This window comes from Muscardinus avellanarius (genome assembly GCF_963383645.1).
Source record: "Muscardinus avellanarius genome assembly, chromosome: 1".
NCBI lineage: Eukaryota > Metazoa > Chordata > Mammalia > Rodentia > Gliridae > Muscardinus > Muscardinus avellanarius.
This window is the reverse complement of record NC_137786.1, coordinates 238,655,766-238,668,375: the sequence shown is the minus strand read 5'-3', so window position 1 is coordinate 238,668,375 and position 12,610 is coordinate 238,655,766. Positions and strand designations below refer to the sequence as shown.

Here is a 12,610-nt window from a genome sequence, read left to right as displayed (position 1 = left end):
GAGAGGCTGGACCTCACCTGGGCAGGAGTGGTCCCCTGCCTTCCCTGGGCCAGCCTCATCTGACTCCAGCGAGCCCCCTTCACCATACCCCTCTGAAAGCCCAGGTGCCGGTGGCCCAGTGCCCACCAGCGCCTACCAGGGACAGCCCTGGGGTAACAGGCAAGGGCAGCCCTCAAGCCACCAAGCTTGGTACCTGAAGCTGGCGGGCTCCAATGCCTCCTGGGGGGACACCCTCCCCCACCTATGGCTTTGGTGCAGAGCCCAAGAAAGGAGAGGAGAGGGAGAGGGGGAGGAGAGGAGGTGGTTGGGGGAGGGAAGGGAGGTTCTGCGGCTCAGTTTGTGGCAAAGACATTTTTTTTTTCCTTTTTCCCCCTTTTCTTACATAAAAAGTGCAAGAAAGCTTGGCAGCCTCTTTGCAAGATCAGCAGTTTCCTGGGGGAGGGAGAAAAGAGAGGGGGGGGCCCAGGCCTGGCACCCCAGCCTGAGACTGAAGGTGGCCTCATATTGCTTAGAAACGTGTGTTTCAGTTTAAATACCAGACAGTAAAAATAGAGCTTTGCGGACTGCCCTGCACTGTCGCCAGATCACTGCCAAAATGAACAGCTTAAATAAATAAAAAAATGAAATATTTACTTCTCGATAAAAATCGCAGTAAAACCATTTACCTTTCTTTGCATTATATATAATATATATTTATACTGGGCCCGGCCACTGGCAGCCCAGCCGGGGGCGCCGGGGGCAGCCGGGGGGCACGGGGACCCTGCAGAGGGGTCAGGATACCTCGATGACCTCCACACTGCCCGAGAAGCTGGCCTGCTTGCTGAGAGCAGCCAGGTCCTCGCCGCGGGCGCGACCCTCCACCATACCCTCTTCGAACTCCATCTGACAGCTCCGCCGCTTAAACTGCGTGTCGGGCTCATCCGGCCAGCCGGTCCGCACTTCCCGGGGCTCAGCCCGCGTCTCCCGCCGCCGCAGTTCGCCACCAAAGGCTGAGAGCCGAGTGCCGCTTGTGCCCTGCGCGCCCTCAGGACTGAAGCACCAGGGTCCGTCAGACGACGGAGTGCCCGGGGAATCCAGCGGTGGTGCCCAGGTCCCAGGGCCAGCCGGCTGGCCTGGGCCAGGCAGCCCGGGCGCAGACAGGGCGGAGAGGCCATGCCGTGGAGTCTGCCGGGCTGCGTCTCCGAAGTTCAGGCCCAGGCCGTGTGCGGGGGAGCGCGCAGGGGAGCCGGCTGGGGGCCGTGGCCGTCGGCGGGGCCGCGGGCGGGCCTCCGGTGCTGCTGCGTCGGGGCTGTCAGGGCTGGGCGAGGGCAGGCCCAGCGAGCCCCCTGACGGGCTGTCCAGCTTGCAGAGCTTTGGGGCCTCGCCGGGGTCAGGCGGCCCCGGGTGCTCCGGTCGCTGGCTGGGGGCATATGCAGACTTGATGTCCAGCGAGAAGGAGCGCTTGAGGCGGTTGGTGTCCTGCAGGCGGTCCGAGGAGAGGTGCAGGCCGCGCAGGCCCTGCTGCAGCATGCTGGTGGCCGGCGCCCCAGTGGGCGTGGGTGCCTCCGAGCCTGAGCCCGTGCGGCCTTCCCCGGCAGCGGTGGCCGCCGCTGCGCTCCCCGTGGCAGCGCTCTCTGAGGTAGGTGGTGGCAGCCGGGGCAGGGGCTTCCCTGCAGGAGGGCCCGGGGGCGGCTCTGCCGTCCCGGGGAGGGCCGCGTCGCTCTGCAGGACGGCCAGCAGCTTCAGGCTCCGCTCATACTCAAGCAGCTGGCCCAGAAAGTTGAAGTTGGGCGAGATGGACGGGCGCCGGTCTTTGACGAACCTGAGGAGAGACAGCTCAGAGAGGGGCTCCGCAGGCCGGGCTGCCGCCTCTCCCCAGCCAGCCTGGCTGCCGGGCCGTCCTTGGGCACACGAGCTAAGCTGGGCCGGGGCCTGGCTCAGGCCTTCCCTTCCCTGCCAAGGCCCCCGCCTGGGCCATTCTAGTGCAGTGGGTGGAGAGGGCCGGAGGCTGAGTCCGCAACTCGCACCCCCCCTCCCCCGAAGAAAGGGCAGAGTACCTGTAGGCGTCGTCAGAGGACATGCCCATGGTCTTCATGATATATGCGATGGCGATGGTTGCAGAGCGGGAGATGCCAGCCAGACAGTGGACGATCACCTGGCAGCTGGACAGCTTGGCTTTATCTGGAGGCGGGCAGGCGGGTGGGCCGTGGGGGCCGGTGAGAGCAGAACCCGTACGGCCCCTCCCGGCCCCAGGTAGCACACGCTGCCCTTCTGGCTCCTTCCCAGGGCCCCGGGCCGGCGGCCACAGTGCCTGGCCCCCCAGCCCGCCCCCCGCCTTACCGATGAACTCGATGGACGTGTCGAGCCAGGGCAGCAGCTTTTCGCAGTAGTTATCGTTGATGGGGATACGCATAAAGCAGCTCTCGCAGATGAAGTCCGGCTTGGGGCAGGAGTTGCTGGCATTGAGGACGTAGCTTATTCCGTTTTGGGTCATCAGATCCTGGAGGGGAAGGAAGACAGGTTGGAAGGACGGCAGAGAAGAGGGGAGCCCCCTGGTGGGGAGACAGGGAAGGGGCCCTCCTCTCTGTAGTCCCGAGGACTTGAGCGTTGGGATGCTCGGGAGCCTGGAAGCCAGCGGGGCCTGTTTGTCCTGGATCCTGCCTGGAGCCTCCTCCCATTCCAGCCCTGGAGCCCACAGGCCCTGCACAGGGGCTGGGGGCTGGTGGGCCGCGGCTGCCTCACCCACGGGCTGGCGGTAGGCTTCCAGGAATGTCAGGGTTGCTGGGCGGCGGCTGAAGCCTTTTCCCTCGTCACCATTTTTAAAACACGGGATTCTTTCAGGGCTGGCAGGGACCCAGTGACATCAGCAGTTTGGCACGCGGGCTCAGGCTCTGCCACGGAAGGGGCTGGGAGCCTGCTTCTCCACCCAGCCCTGCCGGTCCCGCCCCAGACCCTGCCTTGGTCCCTGTGGGGGCTGGAAGGCCTGGGTCTTCTGGGGCCCCGCCCCATGTGTTCCCACCCCTGGCTCCTCCATCAACCTCTCCTCCCCCAGACCACCCCAGGAGCTAATTCTGAAAGCCTTGTCGCCTTCTCTTGCCCGCCAGAGCCCCTGGTGGCACACACCTTGTTCAGGACATCTTTCTGGGAACCCAGGTAGAGGTGAGGCAGGATGCGGGTCGGGCCCACGCTGGGCACAGGCAGGCAGGGCTGGGAGAGGCTCATGGGCAGCAGAGCAGCAGGCTTGCCCTCGCAGAGGCCGGGGAAGCAGGAGGAGAAGGTGGCAAACCCCCCTGCAGGAGCGGACACAGGGAGGCCGTCAGGTGGGCTGGCCAGCTGCGGCAGACGAATGAGCCCTGGGCACCGGATCACACCCGGCTGCCCCCAATCCGAGCCAGGCCAGCACCAGCCTCCAGCTGGCAGGCCTCCCTCAGCACGTGGGCCGGCACCGACGCCCACATTCCTCCGCACGCTAATTAGGGGCTAGCCCACTGAGGACGCTGCTGGGATGCCCATAAACGTGGGGGTGAGGTGGCCAGCTGGCTTAGACCTCAGCGGGGTCTCCTGCTGAGGGCAGGGGCCACACAGCTGGGGAGGGGAGCCCCTCCCCTGCCTGATGCAATGCTTTGCTACGCCGCCAGCTGGGCTCCGGTGCCAGGCGCGGGAGGTGAGGGCTCCTGAGGGCCCTCCCTGCCTGAGGCCTGACTTCATCCACTGGAACTGGCCCGGCCTGCAGGGGTGTTTGTGGTCTGGTCATGGCTCCACTCCACCCCGCAGGAGACAGCAGAGAAGCTGGAGAGACCCGGGCCCGGGGAGTGCCCTGGCCGTTCTTTGCACTGGCGTGTGCTCTGCTGCCTCCCGCACACACCCACCCACATCCAGGGCCCTAGTCTGGCGAAGAGGCTCCTCAGCGGCTGGCTGGAGAGACACGAGCTGAATTCTGGCATGTCTGTCTGACTCAGTGGCACCTCCGGCCCGCTTCCTTGTCCTGCCTGCCACACGACATTGTTGGGAGGCTCAGAGGAGACGGTGACCATGAAGGCGTAAGGCTGGCCCTGGCCACACCTGGCCTGCCTGGGGGCCTGCTGGGTGACCATGAAGGTGTGAGGCTGGCCCTGGCCACACCTGGCCTGCCTGGGGGCCTGCTGAGTCTCACCAGAAACTGGGCAGCACGCCCCACCCCACCTGCCACCAGCTCCTGGCAGAGCAAGGCGAGGCCTGTCCAGCAGTACCCAGGGCTGCCCGCGGGTCTGGGCTGACAGGCCCCTGTGGCAAACGGGCTCTTGTTTCTGGCCCGAGTCAAACCATCAGCTTGAGGCCACAGCTCAGCCCCCATCCTCTGGGAAGAGGCAGGGAAGTGTGGCTGGGGTCTCAGGCTCCGGGGACATCTGTGCAGAAGAGGGACCAGGGACCTGGTGCCTTTGCCTTCATCCCTGGCCCGACTCACAGAGCAGGTGTGATGTCCCCCCAGAAGGCCTGCGTGGGGGCTCCCTGTACGCCAAAGCAAGCTTGGCTTTGGGAGATGGGGGACCTCCTGGCTGAGGGAGTGAGAAACAACCATGGAGGAGAAAGGGTTTCCTCCTTGGGAGCTTCTGGCTGTTCGGGAAGAAGCTGGCCATGTTGGTACCAGCCACGCTACAGCTCACAGGTTCCCTGCGAGGCAGCTGAGCGGCGTGCTATGAGGCCCGTGGGGGACCCCTGGAGGTGCCTGCAGAGGCCAGAAGCCTGGGGAAGGGCAGGGTCTCTTTGCAGCCCCTTCTCTAGAGCACGGGCCCTTCTTCCTCCTGTCTCTCTCCTGGGGATCTTGAGCCCCTCTCTGCTCTCTCTACAGCCTGCCTAGAAGTATCCTATGGAAGTGTGAATTCCATCAGAGCTCTCCCCACCATTCTTCCCAGAGACTTCCCAGAGGTCTTCAACCAGCAAGCCAAGGAGCACGGCTGTGCTGTGTGACTCCATCGTGGGTGGGTGGGCAGTGTACCCTCCCCACTCGCCCTTTCCTTCCCAATCTCACTGTTTAGGGCAGGGCCAGCTCCGGGGGGCTGGGGGGCTGTGCCCCCTCGGGTTGGCAACTTGTGGCAAGGCCAGGAGGCTGTCTTGACATGGTATCACCAAGAGCCTATCTCATAGCATAGGGCCACAGCTCCTTCCTGGCTTGGCCCTTGGAGAAAAGGAGATAAAGATGCAAGCTGCAGGGATGTATGCCCAGGACAGGAAGAGCAGGGGTGCCCAGAGAGCCGGGAGGGGCCAGGTGCCAGGCACAGCCTCCTGGTGCTGGGTGAGCAGCCCTAGCCCCCACACGGCGCCAGGCCCTGGTCTCCGGGAGGGTGGTCCTTCCAGGCTCTGGGCTCCCTGCCTCTCCCCAGCAGCCGGGCCGAGGATCTCTGTGGACACTGGAGTGGGGGCATCTGCACACACGAAGCTGCTGATGCAGAAGTGCAGACACCCTCTGACCTCACTGGCTGTACGTGCCTCGCAGGGACACCTCGGGAGGCCTGCCCAGCAGCCTTCCTAGAGAATGGCCCACTCCTCGCCCCACCTGGCCGCCACAGCACTGTGGTACCCAGAGGGGGCAAGAACCCTGACAAGAACCCCAGCCCCAGGCAGGGAGAGTGGGCATCCCAGGGACAGGCCGGCTTCGCCTGGCTCCTCTGGGACCCGGCCCACCTCCCTATGTTGTGAGTTCCGTGAAAGCCCTCTGGCCACTGTGGGTGTGGGCAGTTGGGTGTGTGTATGGGCTTCCCAGGCTCCAGCACAAAGGCTGGCTGGCCAGCTGGCTTCGGGAGCACTGGTAACCCTGGGGGTCCCTCTGCTGGACCCCAGGCAGCAGCCACCGGCAATAGGCTGTTGCTAGGCAACTTGTGGTCCACTGCCTTTTAGGGCCATCCCCCTGGTTCGGAAGGCTTCTGGTCCAGGCATGGCCTCCCAGGGGGTGGCCCGCCTCCTCCCTCTGACCCGGAGCCAGGCCAGGGAGGAGAGCTCCAGGGAGGAGAGCTCCAGAGGCCTCCCTTTGCCAAAGCGCTTGCCCCGCTCTGCCAGAAGTGGCCTTGGGGTTGCTGGTGCCCATGTCTTCCCGGTGTCACCTGCTGAGTGTGGGTGGCCTACGTTACCAGGGTCCTGAGGGGTGGCCCAGGAACTCTGAGATCCCCCGCTCTGCAGCCCCTGGCCTCCTTGGGCATCCCCAACCCTAGCCAAGTGCACAGATGGGGGAGAGGGCAAGGGAGAAGAGGGTGTCCGGCGACCCTGGCCGGGGCTTCTGGGCTCACCTGTGAGGAAGGCCACGCTGTGGAAGCAGCCGTCCAGTTTGCTGAGCAGGATGGACAGGAAGCTGTCTGCAGCCAGTACGCTGGCGTCCCGTGTGCTCTGGTCATAGACCACCACGTCCTGCGGCTCTGCGGCCTCCACCTGGGGGCCACGAGGGCAGAGGTCAGGGCACTGCAGGCGCCTCCCGGCTGCCCAGGCCCTGCTGCAGCCCAGGAGAGCAAAGGGTCAGGGGGCAGGAAGGCGGGGCTGCTGACACCTTGCCTTCTGGAGAGGAGGGCAGGCGCCGGCCATATGCCTCACGCATTCGCCCTCTCCTGCCTGGATACACAGGTGTGCTCCCACCTGGACAGGTACTAAACACCATAGCCAAACAGCAGGCATCACATCTAGGGAGATGGGGGTGCCCCACTCACGTGAGTGGAAGGAATGGGCGCTGGGGGTGTCCATGTCCAGGAGTTGGGTGGGCTTGCTCAGGTGGTTAAGGCAAAGAGAAACACACCCTTGGGGCCTCATTTCGGGAATTTAGAAACGGGGCGTGTCTGGGATGGGTTCGGTGGCTGGTTACTGAGCTGGCAGGCCTCTCCAACCTCCCTTCCAGTCCTAATGAGGAGCTGGGGGCCACGGCGGGAGCCCATCTGGGCAGGTAGGGGGCAGCAGCTGCAAGCTGGGGTTCATCCTGCCCTCTCTCCCACCCTCCAAGCCAGCCTCGGCGCAGATGTTGAGTGGCTTTTGCTTAGACAGGCTGATGTCCAGCCCCCAAGCACACTCAGCCCTTAAGCCAGCTGAGCCGCCAACCCCAGGCTGGATGATGTCACCAGCAGCCAATGGGATTGCACTCTGGCCTGGAGTCCTTGCTGGGGGTGATTAATCACCGGATTCCCCTCTCTGGCGCTGAGGGAGCCAGTTCTGGCCTGGGAATGGGGGACTCCCGACAAGCGGTTTCCCACCTGGGGGAAGGGATGCGGGCAGGAGACCCTCCCTAAGCCTCCAGGCTACAGGCACGCTCCCTAGCCTAAGGCGGTGGGAGGGCTGGTGCTGAGCTGGCCCCTCCCTGAGCTAGCTTGTGGTCCTGGGGAGGAATGTGCTGTCCTTTCTGGCATGAACATTCCTGGGGCCACTGACAGAACTCTGGGGTGGCCGAAGACTCCAGGATGTGGGGGACGAACTGGGATGCCAGGGGCGGGACAGCTCAGTGTGAGCGCCCTGACCCCCCTCCTGCCCCCACAGCAACGGGGCGGGGGGGGGGGAGCACCAGCTGTCCCCGTCCCAGTGCCCCTCCCTGCACGGCCCCTCTGTGATTTGCTCAGTGTCTGCCACCTCCCTCAGCCGTTCAACGCTGCTCCAGGAGGGCCCTGTGTGTGGGGAGACTAAGGCAAGCCCACCGCCATAAGCCAAAGCAGAGTGGGGACCAAACAGAAGGGAGGCATGGGAGGGCCTCTGTGGAGGGGGCTGCCTTATCCAGCCTGCAGAGGCACTCAGTTTGGGTTCGAGGGCAGAGTAAGGGGGATGCCCCATCGGAGGGCCCCTGTGCAGCCTGGGAGCTCAGCTCTGGACGCTGAGGCTGCAGGGCAGGCTGGGAGGCGGCCAGCCCCGGGTGGCGTGGGTGCAGGTGCAGGTACCTGGCTGCGCGCGGCGGGCTGGATGAGCTCGGCGATGGTCACTTTGCCCTGCTGTAGCCGCCGCTTCACCAGCTTAGAGCAGCAGATGTTGACGGAGCTGAACACGTGCCAGCTGTTGTACTCCACAAAGGAGCGGCTGTCGATGACCAGAGGCCCCCCGGGCCCACCCCGCAGCAGGCTGGCCAGCTTCTTGGCGTCCATCACCTTCCTCGGCAGCCGGTCCCCGGCCATGGTGGGCAGTGGCAGTGGGGAGGGGACCCCTAGAGCGAGGCGGGTGTGGCCTGCGGCGTTCCAAGGTCCCTAGTGCATGGTGCCAGACCTGGGGAGAAGCAGCGGGTCAGAGCACTGCGGGCCCTGGGGCAGCAGCACCAGCCCCGCAGGCCTGGACCTGTGACCTGGCGAGGGTCTAGGGGCCCTTCCTCCCAGGGAGTCAAGGTCTCATCACTGGTCCAGTATACAGGAGGGTTCCCATCCTGCCCTACACTGCCAGCTCCTGGTGTCAGCTGGTGTACAGGACGCGGCCAGGGGCCCAGGAGGGAGGGTCCTAGGCTGGACAGTCCCAGGGGTCCTTCCTCTGGGCTCTGGGATGCCCACAAGCCTTCCAGAACCTCTCTCCAAAGGCCTCTTCATCTCCCCACTCCAAGCAAAGCAGGGGGCCAGGGCTTGCCCCTCGCGGCCCAGTCCTCTGCCCTCTGCCCGGCTAGCTGCCCTGGGACTTGCCCTCCTTTCCCTGGCACGGGGCCATGCAGCCAATCCCTAGAGCCTCATCTCCAGGGCAGCTTCCCAAGCTGACAATCCCAACCCTGGTGGGTGGCAGAGGCTGGGCTGCCTCCTGTAGCCACGGGGCTCCCCCAAGGCCACTAAGCTCATGGGCCCGCCCCTGCAAGCTGAGGTTTGCTGCCTGCTGCATGGATGGGTGGGCAGGGTGGCCCGGCCCCTAGGGGGCACGTGGGGCAGGGTGCTCCAGGAACAGTGGAGGCATGGGATCTAGGGGGCCCCTTCAGGGATACCTTCTAGGGTGAGGGTCAGGGTGCCGGGGGTCCTCTGGGGGCACCGATCCTTTGGCTGGGGAGTGTGGAGAGAGCCCAGGTGGCTGGCATTTAGCGACCCTGGCGAGCCCCCTCCTGCGGGCTGGTGATGCGCCTTTGCTCCCCATCATCTGCCAGGACTAGCCTTCCCTGGCCCCCTCATGCGTCACAGCCACCCCCGGGGGGCACACAGTGTCAGGATGCCAAGTCTGTTTGGAGAAACTGAGGCTCAGGGCAGGGCTGAGATGAACCAAAGGTCACACACAAGGAAGCTGGACAGAACCCCGGGCTTCAGGCAACCCCTGCAAGGCCGGGGCATGCGGTATTTTAGCTGGGGTCTTCACTTTTCCACAGTTCCACCCGGCTCAGGGTGCACTCCAGGGCCCATGGCACAGGGCCATGGAGGGGCAAGCCCCCTCAGTAAGTCCCCAGCGCACAGCCTCATGGGGCGATGGGTGGTACACCCTGCAGACATGGCCCATTACCCACAGCACTGGCGACAAGAGCTGTAGCTGCTACTGGTTCTGCACCCCCTTGGCTCAGCATCCAGGCTGGGGTCAGGGGCTGAAGGAGGCAGAGAAGCCCCCTGACCAGCAGTGACCAGGCTGCATGTGGGCAGCGGGCTGGGGAGTCCCGCTCACTGGTGTCTTTCTCCCCCTCCTCCCCTGGTGCCAGCAGAAGGGTATGTATGGCTTGGGGATGATTTAATTCCCACATAAATTTTCTTTGGGATGTTTTCCTTAGTTCTAACCTGGGGCTGGTCCAAGGTAGAGACAGGCCATGGCCACCAAGTCCCAGAGAAGAAGCAGCCTTTGTCCTCGCCCCCAGCCCTCCAGGCCTGCGCAAAGGCTCTGCCCTGGACAGTTGGCCAGAAAGCCCAGAGCCCCGAGAGGGCCACAGCGAGGTGGGAACACCGAGGTACGGGGTCCTCTGCTGAGCCCCCGGCCTCACTGCCCGGAGCCCCGGGGTTCTCACCAGCCAAGTGGGATGTGCTAGAGGCAGGGGAGCCTCGTGCAGGGAGGCCAGAGGAGCCAGACCTGGCATTCACTTAAACTGCCCTCAGAGCGCGTCCAGGCAGAGGCCCAGGAGGGTGGGGTGGTGAGCCTGAGGGCTGAGCAGGGGAGGGCAACTCTGGGGCAGGGCTGGGCAGACTGCTGGGGGCCTGGTACCTGGTCCCGATCCTGCCTTGGAGGGAGCCCTTGGAGCTGGAGCTTGGCCCTATTAACTGCTGTAGTATTGTTATTTGCAGCCGAGGGGGACTCATTAGCAAGTTAGCACCTCCGTCGTCGCCATGGCAACAGCAGAGGTGCCAGGCAACGGCTGCTCCTGCCGCAGCAGCCCGGAGCCGGCTGCTCTGCTGAGCCGGCAGGCCGCCCCTCCGCGCTTGTCCCACCCCTCTCAGCAGGTGCCCAGTAGTCGGGGGTCTGCAACCCAGGCCTCCAGCCTTCGGTGGCACCCCTCCCCCACCCTGCCATACCTAGCCCCAATTCCCAGTATCCATTGGCACTGCAGCTCACTGGCTCCCCGCCCCCCTCGGAGGCCTTCTCTGCACTGGGAAGGGCTGGAAGCCTGCACATCTCCTGCAGGAGGAGGCCCCCCCCCACCCCCAGGAAGCCTCCCCCACCACAGGGGGTCCTAGGGCGCCCAGGCATCCTGGGGGCGGGCTCCCACCTCCATCTCTGGCTGATGTATGGCTCGGGGATGAGCTGGGTCAAGTGGGCTGGCTGGCTGGGGAGTGGAGGTGCGGGGCCAGCCCCCATCAGGTGCGCAGTCCTGGAACAGGCCTCACTGGAGCAGAGGAAAGCCTCTAGCCTCCACGCCAAGCAGCCCCGGCCGAGCCCTCCCACCCACCCCAGGCTTGGAACCCATGGGGACTCGTGGGGGGGCAGCTGTCACCCTGCTATTTGAGAACCTGAGATGGGTGGGAGGGAGTCCAGGGTGAAGTCAAGACCCCCAGGCATGGCCTGCTGACCCTCATCAAAGCGCTCTGAGCAAAGGAATTTCCAAATCCAATGTGGGAGAAGGCCCCTCCCAGGCCACGCCCCTATGGGCGGCCCCTCCAGGAGGCCCGGCTGGAGGACACACAGGCTGCCCTGCCAGGTGCTGCTCTCCGCGCCGACAGGCACACCCTTGTTCACCGTGCACAGGGGACGGGCACTCGCTCCTCACCCAGGAGCTGTCTCACCCGAGACCCCTGGAGTGAATGCACATCTGCCTACCAGGCCCGAGGATCCCAGCGCACCTGCCTCAGGTGCCGGCTCACACCCAGGGCCCACACCAGACCGTAGTGTCCCTCACACACACGTTCCTGACCCTGTGGCCTGTCTAGCTGACAACCCCCTCCCAAGTTCCCGCCTGCTTAGCGACTCGTGACCTCTAGAGAGGGCTGTCTCCAGGACCATCAGCCACCGGTGGACAGGGACGGTGTCCCCATCCTGCTCACACCTGCGCAGCCCCTCGGGAAAGGGTTGGCGCCGAGTCTCCCGGGCACAAATCAGGACGGGGTGGGGGGATCGGTCAGCACCATCTTGGGAGGCCAGGGTCCCAGTGCTGGAGCAGGCCGGGATTCCCCAGTGCCCTCGCCCTCGCCCTCGCTCTCTGGGGAGAGTGGCCAGGAAAGCACCTCCCTGTGTGGGGACCAGCACACAGCTGGGAGGGCCAGCCCTGCCTGGGGAGGCGGGTGCCGGGGAGGGGGGAGTGGGAGAGCCCAGCTCCGTTCCCAGGAATGGGAGTGGGCCCAGCTGGGGGGTAGGCAGGCACAAGGGCCCTTGAGGGGAGGCCGGAGGTCTCCTGTATCCCTGCCTGGCCGCTCCTAGGCCCCGCGGATCTGCAGAGCTGCCCCCGCCACTGCCCCCTCCGCCCCCGTGCAAGCAGAGGCCGGAGCCGAGCCACCACTCTAGCTGTGAGTTTGGCCCCCCCCCCCAGTCTTGCTGGCATCTGGATCAGGCCCTGCCCTGAACCTCCAGTCCAGCTAAAACCTCTAGGCCCCGACACCAGCATCAACCCGCGAGGAGCCGCTGGGAGGAGTCCTGAGCACAGGCTGATGGAGCATCTTCCTGCCTCTCTGCTCAGAGCTGGGCTCTCAGGGGCAGCCTCTGGGGCCTGGAAGCCTCCCAGGGGCTGAGCGCAGGAGGGAAGAGAACCTGTCCCCCGCTCTCCCGAGGCCCTGCACTGACTGCAGCAGCAGGCATTTCAGTCAGACCTGAAGGTGAGCTTCCAGCTCCTGTCACATGATATGCAGGTGCTCCTTAACCGAGGAGCAAAGGCATGGCACTCTGTCCTCAGGTGCAGGGCTGGGCACTGCAGGCCCCGCTCGCCTGCCGCACTGCCCTGGGAGCAGGCAGGCCCGAGGATGGCCTGCGGTCCACACTCAGACCCCCAGGGGCAGGGGCAAGGCAGGAGGAAGAAGGCTGCTCCCCGGGCCTGCAGCACCCACCCCGCCCCCACCCCAAGACGCGCCAGAGCCCTGCAGAGGCCACAGGCTTGCTGTCACCCCTCCGGCATCCCGGAGCCCCCTTCTCCGCTGCGGCCGCACACCTTTGTCACACGGAGTCAGAAGGCGAATTCTCCCGGCCAGGCCGGGCGGCTGCGGCCGCCCCCTCCCCTCCAGGCCGGGCATAGGTGCCGCAGCCCGCTGCCCTCCAGGGTGAGCGGCAGGCCCGGGGCGGCTGCAGGCACCCAGCGCCGCGGCCCCTCCCCCCGCAGCGCGGCCTCTGCGGAGGGCGG

General features: G+C 65.5%; 1 protein-coding gene across 1 annotated transcript; it reads right to left on the bottom strand.

The window, feature by feature from the left end:
- Positions 1 to 771: 771 nt before the first annotated feature.
- Positions 772 to 8,087, bottom strand: DUSP8 (dual specificity phosphatase 8; the record flags this gene model as incomplete). Its single annotated transcript, XM_080701231.1, has 6 exons — positions 772 to 1,801; positions 2,037 to 2,160; positions 2,320 to 2,479; positions 3,103 to 3,269; positions 6,240 to 6,378; positions 7,857 to 8,087. 6 exons carry the CDS (start codon positions 8,085 to 8,087, stop codon positions 772 to 774), a joined length of 1,851 nt encoding a protein of 616 aa, XP_080557357.1.
- Between the last annotated feature and the right edge of the window lie 4,523 nt (positions 8,088 to 12,610).